Here is an 11027-nt window from a genome sequence, read left to right as displayed (position 1 = left end):
AGAAATTAACCAAATCAGCGGTCAAAAACACTAATATTTACCCTGCTTTATTTAGGAAAATATAGAAAAGCATTAGCTGCATACAAAACTGTTGACTTGAAGCAGAGAAACATGAACTTAGTCCACAAAAGAGACAGGAAAACAAGGACAGTTTAGAAAAGGAAATGTACAGTTAAGGTTGAAAATACAAAGAGGTGAACAGATCCCACTTTCAAACAGCTGAACAAAAAGGACACATGAGATAAAGGATGAAATAACAATGAAACAAATTAACTCTGAATGGGTGCAAAAACAGCACAACAGTGAGCAAATACGACCCACAAAGGAAACACAAGTATCCACAATTAATGAGTTATTAGCAGATACCACATTTTTGTTATGTTAGGTGACGTGGTTTCAAGAAGACATACTACCAGAGGGAATCTAAAATGCGATTTGTCCCGATCAGCACTTTGAGCGTAATGACTAGCTCGTGATTTGCTTGCTCCTCTTGTCCTTCTGACGAGCTTTATCTTGACCTTTCTGAGGGAGGTTGGCGTCACTCTGGCTGAGCGCGGTCCGCGTCACTGTGGACATGCCGTCGACGAACTTCGTCTTGAATAGGACGTTGGCGTTGGTGAACATGCCGTCCTTCAGGGACACAACCACAAACTGCGAGGAAAGAAAGAAAGTAAAAGTGTGGTAAAATCGGCTGATTTTATCCAACAGCACAAACAAGATCAGGAAAGACAACATCAGATGGCTTTGTGCTTAAAAGTTTTAAACTGTCCCACACACAACAGTTTAAGGTTCATTAAGAGTGCACATTTGCATATTTTCACTTACCTGGGAGTGTCTAAAATGTGTTCGTAGCATCTGTCCGATATTTTGTGTGTGAGACAGATCCAGAGCAGCATCCACCTCATCTAAGATGTAGATGGGAGCAGGCTTGAAAAGCAGCATGGCCAGAATGAGAGACAAGGCCACCAGTGACCTGAAAACAGACACAAGCAGGGCTCTGAATAAAAGTGACTCATCAACCACACAAACATTTCTATTTGTACTTACAGCACTGTTTAGGTAGAAAATAATTGATTTAGCTGACCTTTGTCCACCACTGAGCTCAGTGAGGTTCTCCTTCCAGGTGTTGCCCAAGGCCACCTTGAACTCAAGGCCCTCCAGGACCCCGCAGCCCTGAGGAGGCGCCAGCTTTGCTGTGGCCCCTGGCAGCAGAGTGGAGAAGATGGAGCCAAAGTCCTTGTTTACCTACAGAGAGACAATCATGCAAAATTAATGGCACATAAATGCAGGATGTTGTTAGTGAGGTCCACAGCTACAGGCTCAATAATTCATCAGTGAAAATGAAAGCTACAAACAGACCAAACCACAATGCTATAATTATAACAGCCCTGAATCAATACGGTAATTTTAGAACAAAGACTGTCAAGTATTGTGGGTAGTTTTTTCCAGTTTAAATGAGACTCAAATAAATTTTAAAAAAGTAGTTTCTGACATGCTATCATAACTAAAGTGCCACCTTCAAGTCAAGATACTGAAAAGATACTGTAAAATATGTAATGAATTTATCATATACAGAGACAAGAAAACAGGTAAAATCCCTCCCAAAAAATGAGCAGTGTATGGATGAAACGACCAGATAGGGACGTTTTTGACTAAAGCAGATGTGGTCACTGAATTCTAATGTATGTAAAATCATTCAGAGATATTAACAGTAGAACTACCACTGTAAATAAAATCTATATTTTCTCAAAGCACACATTTTCATAGCACCCAGTACTACATAAATGAGACAAGTGCAATTGAAAGTGAAAACTTTCATGCTGAAAAAGCAGCAGACCTTCTGCCATGCTACGTTGAGAGCCTCATTCTTCTTCTGGTCCAGCTCCTCAATGGTCTGCAAGATTTTTGCTTTGTCGTTCTCCACAATCCTCTTCTTCTTCATCAGGTCATTGTACTGCAGAAGGGCAGACAATTGCAAGGGATAATTAGGGGATCTGTGAAAAATTTGAGCTGCAAATGTTGTTTTTACATTTGTTGGCTCTCCAATCTCTGACATCCTTTTCTTCCTGACTCCTCCTCACCCTTTCTTCCGTCTCGTTCAGCATGTTCATGGCTCTCTTGTTTACGTTCCTCTCCAGCTTGGTGGTGGTCTCCTCCAGCTTCTTCAGCCTCTGGCCTGCCTCACGGGGATTGTTGGTCTTGAAGTCATAAGACGTGTTTGGCATGCCGAAGAACTGACGCTCCGAATGGATCCAGTCGTGTTCCTCCAGCATCCGAGACACCTGGAGGAAGACAAAGTAAAGAAAGAAATTTACATGAGCCTCACAGATCATGAAAGTGCTAAACATTGTTGCAGTCAGAGTAGCGGAGGTAAATTAAAGTCTGCGTACCTTGTCAGCAGCATCCTGACTGTCTTTGCGGTGTTTACTTATGTTGTGTTCCAGCTCCTTGATCTTCAGCTGAACTTCGTTGTTCTTCTCTCTTATCTTACTGGCCTCTGTGCTTTTGCCCTGGAGCATTCAAATAGACAGAAATTTTAATTAGATCAACCACATTTTTACAAATCTGCATACAACTTAGAATTTTCAAATCTAAGCAACTGAAGCTTTTGCACGTACAGTGTAATGATGATGTACTATGCTCGAGGGAATCAACTCTTAAATTAATTCTTCTCCCCTTCCCAAGAGGACGCCAACAACCAAATCATTAAAAGGCAAAAACTGTATTTACCTTGAGCTCTTTGTCTTGTGCCATGATTACTTCTTTTTGTTTAGCCAGCTCCTCCTGAGCTTTACGCACTGCCTCCTACATCGTGGAAGAAAAAAAAAGAGAGAAAAAAAAGAGGAATGACGAGAGAGGGACGGACAAATTAGAAACTGCATTAAACAGAGTAATTTCCATACATGTAAATTCACTCAACATGTACACTGTCCTTAAAAGAACAAACTTTTAGAGGCCTCGAAAAATACCTTGTTCTGGGACACAGTGCAGGCCATGCTGTCTATCTGCTCCTGGATGGCCTTCACTGCCTCGTCCACAGCCTGAATCTGCTGCTCATAACCAGCCTGCTCCCTTTGCAGCTCCTCCAACTCCAGGGCCACGGCATCAGACTCCTGCTCACGAGCAAGAATCAGAAAACAGGAACATTTTGTCAGTTCTTCAAATGCAACAGTAGATCCAGGCCGAAATGTGCTTTGAATACAATTTAATACAGTGCTTAAAGGACACATATATATAAATACATTTAAAAATGCTCTGCTTTGAATAATAATTCATTATGTTATAGTCTTCCGTTAATTTCCATTAGCAAAGTTCAATTCTTGGGTTAAAAAAAATTCTTAAAATGACATCTGTGTTCTCTCTCATTGAAAAATACAGAAAATGCAAAGACAAATAATTTTCACTTTAAACATGTAACTACTACATGTAAGATGTCTCCTACATCACCAAAAGTCCATTCTCAATGCATGTACACTGTAAATTTCTCTTGGAGATGAATAAAGTATCTATCTATCTATCTATCTATCTGTACAATCCAGGCTACATTATTCTGTACAGTGAGGGTCAAATGTGCAAGAGAAGTAAATTTTTGCATGGAGAGAGACCGTAAAATCAAGTACGGGAAACATAATCATGCATAACTGTGTCTGTTCGGTGTACCTGCTGCTTCTGCTTTAACTTCTTGTTGAAGGCATCCGCTTTGGCTTTGGCTGTGTTGAGTTTCTGCTGAGCAGCTTTCAGTTCCTTCTCCCTCTCTGCCTCAGCATTCTTCATCTTGTTCTCCAGCACCTTGTATTTCTCTTCAGCCCGTTTCTGCACATCCTTGGTGACACGCAAAGTCTCCTCACTCTCCTCTGTTTCAGCAAACACACCACAGCAAACAATAAAAACTAAAGCAGGTCCAGCATTTTGTTTGTCTGCTTGCAACTTTATATTAGATGTCTACATAAATAGGTCCAGGAGGAATCTTAAATCTAATCTTGATTTGTATATAGTATGCAGAATCTGCCAAGCTGAATTTAGTGATTGTTTGCTTGTGCACATTTCAGTGTTCTGACCAATTGCCTTGCGCAGCCTCTCCAGCTCCTCTTGCTGCTGGTGGAAGGAGCTCTGCTGTACCTTGGCCTGCAGAATCTGTTCCTCCTCCACCTTCAGCTCATGCTGCTGCTTCAGCTGTCGGTACCTGCAAGGAGGAAAATGTGGTGTTGAGAAGAAAGAAACACGGGGGTAGGTGGAAACAATATGAGTGAGTGAGAGCTAGAATACAGCTGGACGCTGTAAAAGTGAGTCGCTGATGACAGTGTTGGAATTTAAACTACAGTTATTATAATGTAAACAATTTTAATATCTCCAGTGATGAGATAAATTGTTATAAACCAGAACTTCACTCATGGGTTTCCACAGAAGGACTTATAGATATTGATAAATGCATTAATAAATGGCTATACCAAGTTACAACTACATTACAAGTATTTTACTGTAAATGGACATCCAACTTTCTTCAGTTTATGCAGGTATTTTGTGTGTCTGCGTACTTCTCAGCAGTTCCCTTCAGGCTGGCCAGTTGTCGTTCAGTTTCCTGGAGCTGGGAACCCTTGCTGTTCAAATTGTCCTGAACTTCCTTTACCTCTTGCAGGCTTGACAGAACTGATGCTGACTGGCAGCGAGCACCTGAAAGAGAAAAAGCAGGAGTTGCAAGATGACTTCCCAGCACAGGCCGGTAAGTTAAAACGGTCATTCTAATAGTAATAGAGCAAAAGTATGATTCTATTCAGTTATGGGTACAAAGGAGATCCCATAATTGATTTTTTTTTCTACCTTTGACACACAGCTCCTCTATTACTCCTTAGCAAACCCATATATCGATGACTTCGTGCCACATTGTAGAGTGTATATTCATGTACGCTCTTGCTCTCACCTCCACTCAGAGTTCCCTGTGGGTCGAAGATGTCCCCGCCAAGAGTGACAGTCTTGGTCATCACCTGCTTATTAAAAGCCACTTGTTTGGCATTGTCCAAGGTGTCACACACCAGTGTGGAGCCAAACACGTACTCCATGGCCTTACGCAGGTCAGATTCATAGCCAACCAGGGACAGAGCTGTGTGAACATTGTCCTCTCCAACCTGACAAATGGAAAAGAAGATGGGCGATAGTAAGAGAGACAAAAAGCGGTAAGAGTGTCAGCAAAGTGAAACTAAAACTAGATTATCACGCATTTCTCCAAACACAAATACACCAATTAAAATTGCACCATAGGAAAGGCTATTCTCTCACCAGGCTCTTGGCAGTGCTGACGACTTTGTCATTAAGTGTTTTGGCAGAAATCTTGTTCAGGGGAATGATGGTGTACCTTCGCTGCAGTTCTCCCTTCTCCAGCAGCTTTTTACCAGTCACCTAGCAAAGACAAAATCAATACTTCAGGTTAAATGGTCTCACTGGTCTGCAAATTAAAAAACAGCGGCAACACTCATGATAGCATTAAAATACAGTGCACTTTCCACTCTAAGACCTACCTCTGTGTCAACGACAATGTTATAGAGCCGCCCTCCTGCGACAACCTCCAGCGCTGTTGCGTAGGAGACATCCTGGACTGTAATCAGGTTAGCTAGGAGCCCTTTCACTTTGCTACGGTCAAATCCTCGCTCTGGGTCCCTAAAAGACAGCAGGGGGAAAACACAAAGTAAAATAACACAGCAAATAAATTCACTTTGAAACTTATGAATCTGCAATGTGAGCTGAAACAAGTAGTCGATAACCAATCATGGATATATTTTTACATTCTGTTCTATTTTATATTTCTCTTATACATAAATGCCTGACACTCTCCAATTCCATCTCGTCAATGGTAAACATATGCTGCTTTTCTCTGCTGTGATAGAACAGGGATAATATTGATATCAGTTCTAGACTGTTGGTCATACAATATTATTTATTGACATTACCAAGATGCTTTAGGGCAATTTATGAGCAGAATTCACAATTTTTCTGATGAACATATAATCAATTAATTGAGCTAATGATTAGAAATAATCTGATGATGAAAAGAATCTTAGTCGCAGCCCTACTCAGCCTGCAAATACACTATCCAAATGTTTGTGATTTGCCAAATACTTGAATATCAGCTTTTAGAAGATTAAATGCTTTTCGGTCATTTATACTAGAAAATGGAATTGTTTGGTTTTAGACTGTAGGTCAAATAATACATGTTGTCAATATATCACATTGAGCAGTGGGAAATTTTAACAGAAGTAGTTTTTTTTCACATATTACATGCAAAAAAATATGAAAAGGAACAAAATGAAAATGTTTATCTCCACTTTAAATATGTTATGTAAAGAGATGAAAGTTCTTACCTGTAGTCAAAGCGCAGGTTAGGAAAGCGTGACACGAGATGCTCGTAGGTCTCTTTAAGTTTAGAGACCTCTCTGGACAGCTGTCTTCTTTTTTCTTGCAGACTTTCTTCCTTCCCATCTGGACAGAGAAAAACAAATACCTACTGTCATGACAAGTGTTGGGCAGAAGAGGCATCTTCAAGTACAAGTGACAGACATGCACACGGTACCTTCATAGTTGAGTTTGGCTATCTCAGCTTCAAGTTTCTCCCTGCTGCTTCTGACAGCCTGCAGGTTGTCCTGGTCCTTCTTGTAGCCACTGTCCATCTTTTTCACTTCTGCCTGTTTGGTCTTCAGCTCTGCTTGAGCATGCTTCAGGGTCATCAGGGCCTGAACAAACAGAAGGAAGAGAGAGATAAAACAAGTAGCGTTGGAAATTTATGATAAAAATAATTACAAAGAACGGAAGTGTTTTCCTAACATGAAGCAATCTCAGCAACAACAAGAGAACAACATACAGCCAAGCAACTATTTTTTTGTACTGAAAACATGATTGTTTATGTAAACTGGTAATCTAATAAACTGAATGTGAAACGTCACAACTGTTGCAGATACATTCAACTCCTTTCCTCACCTGCTTGGCCTCGGTGTCTGCCTTGCTCATGTCATTCTTGCAGGTCATCATCTGCCCGGCAAGCGTGGCCTCCTCTCCGTCTTCATTGGTAGAAAGACCTGCAGAAACAGCTTTGAAATGCTGCTCAGCTGCTTCAAGGGCAATGCTGTCCTTCTGTCCCTCCTCCTGTACAGCTTGAAGCTGCTCAGTCAACTTAGAAACCTCTTTTTCCTTCACCACAAGCACTTTCTTGTCCTACAGGTGAAGAAAAAGGACAGTTTTGATCTGATTACCATCATCGAATGTAAATTTTACTTTGCTCAAAACACTACTCTTTTGACAAGTCACCTTAGCAAAATGTATTGATCAATTACCTCTTCCATATTCTTTTCAAGCTCCTTCCTCTTCTTGGTTTCATCTTTAAGATTCTGTTTTTTTAAGTCAAGTGCACTCTGAGCTTTGGCATCCACACGTTGTACATCAGCTAGAGCCTCCTCCAGTGATTTCAAGACTCCATTCACCTCCTACAAATGAGCAAATTAATATCAAAGGCAAAGTAATATGACCCAAAATTCCTTTTTCATTTGTAGCTCAATAACAAACAAAAAAAACACAAAAAATTGACTTATGGCCTACAGATAACTCTGAAAGACGAAAGCAGGTATTCACAACAGTTATAAAAGCATCCTTATCCCTTCCTTTCGGTACAGTACCTGGTCTTTTTTCTTCTGTAGCTCCTGAATTTGGGCTGAGAGCTCTTGGACTTTGCTCTCGTTTTCAGCCATGGTGGCTTGCATCTTGGTAATGTTGTCTTGCATCACCTTAAGATTATCTGCTGACTTCACCTTGGTCTCCTCTGCACACACAAACAGCCAGGCCACATACAGCCGCGACAAGTGCTGGATCTCACGCATCAGCTTCTGGTACTCCAGGTATGACGATCGCTCCTGCAGAGAGAGGAAGAAATAAAATGGAAATAATTACATATAAATATATACAAGCAATATGGTCATATTTTAAATGTATGCAGGAGAAGTTTTAGTTTAAATTATATAGTCAACCTACCTCTTGCAGTTTCTGCATAGTTGGAGTAATTTCCTCATCCAAAATCTAAAAGAGTACACAGTTTGCTGTTACCAACTCTCCAAAGACGAACAAATGAAGACAAAGAAGTGAAAACGACTTTGGATGTCAAACATACAGTCTGAATCTCCTTCAGCTTGGCCTCCTTCTTCTCAATGGTCTTCTGAGCACTAATCTTTTTACATTCATACATCCTGGTGCCCGCTGCCTCCTCGATCATGGCAAGGATCTGGAGGAAGAGACGTGGTCATCATTAAAAGTCTCAGAAAGACAGGAAAATATATGAACGAGTTCAGTTAGTGAGATAGTGTATGTTGTTGTTAACATGTGTGTTTTACCTCTGGTGGCTTCATATTCAGAACCTTGGTGATCCTTCCCTAAAGTATTGAAAGCATCACATGACATTAAATTTACTCATTGGTCTGAAAAAAAAATCTAAGAATGTGACCTGCAGGGATATTAAAGCCTTGCATATCATACAATTCACACTGCAGAAGACTGACCTGCATGATGAGGAAATGTGGGTTGTTGACGTTGAGGCCAACAGAGCAGAATAAGTCCTGCACCCTGGTGTTGTTGGCATTGACTCCATTGATGAGGTACTTGTTCCTGCCACCAATTACCACCTTGAAGAGAAAAAAAAGCCCACATGTTGCACTATTTTAATACTACAGTTGATCAATAACCTTGTTAACCAGTGTCAGAGGCTCCAAAAAACAAAACAACAAAAAAAACACAGTTTCCTCCTTCATTTCTTTCCCCACCTGTCTGGTAACTGTGATCTCTTCGTGGGTTTCAAAGCCCAGAGGACTCTGGCTTTTGTTGGAATTGTCAAACGTAATAGACACCGTGGCCTTGGTGATACCACCCTGACCATTCTTGTAAACCAAATCCTGGAGATTGGAGGCTCGTACCTTTCAAGTGAAGTGAAGCAAAAGGCACAAAAGTTTCTTAATGGAACAGTTCGTTAGTGCTGCTAGTAAACGATAGAAAACAAGAACGACCACACCAACGCTTTAAGATAAACAACTGGGTACGTGTTTAGCTTAGAAGTTATTAGCTTTAAGCGACTTTATAGTCAGAGGTGCTCTTACATGGGTGAGGTTGGAAATGCCCAAAAGGAAACATATCGAGTCCAAAATATTGGACTTGCCGCTGCCGTTCAGTCCAGTGATGGCGTTGAACAGCGGGTCAAAGCCGTTGATCTCCGTCCTCTGCGCGTAGGATTTGAATCCCTCGATGATGATAGACTTGATGTGCATCTTTAGGCTGTCGTCTCTCCGCAGACTCTGGCGGCAATATCTGTAACACGACAAATCGGTAAGTTAAAACAGCGAAAGCACTAGGTCACAGCCCAGTGTTTACAACCGACGACTGGTAAACTGCTTCTTCTCTCTTCTAACTTGAATTTTGGCGGCAGACATGGAGCCGCTGGGGCGACTTTTCTGTGCCGGACTAAAAACGAGAAATTGTCACGGTTTATTTTACACGATGACATTTAAAATATTTCAAATGAGTTAATATAAAACATTTGAAATGTGAAGATAAAATGAGAAGAAAAATATTTTATAGGCCTACATAGCTATGTATATAAATTTTCGTCCGGCAATTGTAAAGGCTACTAAAATGCCCCTAGATTGTGGCTAATGCAGATGTCTTGGCGCCATCTGTAGGTATAAAGCTGAACTGCAGGTTGAGTCAACGTCATTTATAAAACACATTTTAAACAACTGACGTAAAACTGCTTTCTAGTAGAGAAATAAGACTGACTACAAATTTTACTTGCAAGTTTACATATTAAGGTTAAGACTCTGCAGTCTTATCTTTTCTGTAACTTTACCCTTTTTATATAAATTGCCAGCATAATTAAGATATTATAGCTAAGATCTAACTGTAAATACAATGTTACTCGAATAAATTGAATCTTAAGGTTAAGATCCGACTATAGTCTGTATAAAAACAATTTGCATGATTAACTTTAATGGTACATTTAAAAACCTACAATGTTTTATTAATAATCTTTCTGACATTTTCAAATATCAGAGCTAAGACCCTACTTTATTATGTAAATGTAAATTTACCTGAGCAGACTTTGCAACGTATATGAAGTACGAGTTTACCTGACTAAATCAAATCTGAAGGTTAAGACACTGCAATATAGACCGTACTATATTATATAAGATATATATTTTATAAGTATATATAAATATACTATATTATATAAGCGGGGAGAGGTGGGGAGTGAGGGGTGAGGAGTGAGGACATTGGGGTGAGATAGAGCATCATGCTCTATCACCAGACTGTGTGGAATATTTAGGCACTTTGGCAATTTAGTTTGTTACTGTATCCATTATTATTATCTATCTACAAAATAACACATTAATAAAGTCCAAAAGTAAGGAAAAAACTTAGTCCCATGTCAAACTAGCTCCTGAAGAAAATACTAAGGGGAAACTGGAAACAGCCCTTGTATTTTACAAGCACATTCTTCTTTCTTTGATCTTTGATATTTTACCTTTTTCCTTTTTTTCTTTTCTTTTTTAAGTGGATGCAATACGTGGGCTACAAAATAATCCTTTAAAAAATGCTGCAATCTATGCTGCTGCAAAATATGTATGAAATGTTTTTTTGTTTTTTTTTTTATTGTAGAATTAAAACAAGTCCAGGTTGCTAAATTCCAAATTTCCAAAACACAGGACCTTGTGTACTCAGAGTACAGACATATACAGCTGACAGCAGAGCACAGTACATGTATAGATTCTAAAATAACACATTATTCTCAGCTTACCTTTTTTTTAGAGGTAAAAAGAGAGGCAGGGATTTTGAAATAGTTTTATTTGTTTTCCACCATATAGTTTGAGATTTGCAGCATCACATGGAATAGCATATTTCCAGTTATAAGTAATTGGCAGATCACAAAAGTGGATTATGAGTTTAACAAATATCAAGCTATCTGAAACTTGCAATCGTCATGATGATACATTCAGTAGAGGATTAAT

General features: G+C 39.7%; 1 protein-coding gene across 1 annotated transcript; it reads right to left on the bottom strand.

The window, feature by feature from the left end:
* Positions 1-28: 28 nt before the first annotated feature.
* On the bottom strand, positions 29-9402 carry smc2 (structural maintenance of chromosomes 2). Its single transcript, XM_008275993.1, has 25 exons — positions 9123-9402; positions 8793-8942; positions 8532-8654; positions 8367-8405; positions 8147-8257; positions 8011-8055; positions 7659-7892; positions 7320-7469; positions 6967-7200; positions 6563-6722; positions 6354-6471; positions 5514-5652; positions 5275-5394; positions 4919-5123; positions 4536-4671; positions 4059-4183; positions 3661-3854; positions 2970-3113; positions 2731-2805; positions 2391-2510; positions 2082-2282; positions 1838-1954; positions 1085-1245; positions 826-973; positions 29-651 (listed from the first exon to the last, which is right to left on the bottom strand). The coding sequence occupies exons 1-25, from the start codon at positions 9288-9290 to the stop codon at positions 466-468; spliced, it is 3603 nt and encodes a 1200-aa protein (XP_008274215.1). The 5' UTR covers positions 9291-9402; the 3' UTR covers positions 29-465.
* Between the last annotated feature and the right edge of the window lie 1625 nt (positions 9403-11027).

This window comes from Stegastes partitus, unplaced genomic scaffold (assembly GCF_000690725.1).
Source record: "Stegastes partitus isolate 25-593 unplaced genomic scaffold, Stegastes_partitus-1.0.2 Scaffold63, whole genome shotgun sequence".
In the NCBI taxonomy this organism is placed as follows: Eukaryota; Metazoa; Chordata; class Actinopteri; family Pomacentridae; genus Stegastes; species Stegastes partitus.
Note: the sequence above shows the minus strand (reverse complement) of the source record. Positions and strands in the feature narration are given on the sequence as shown.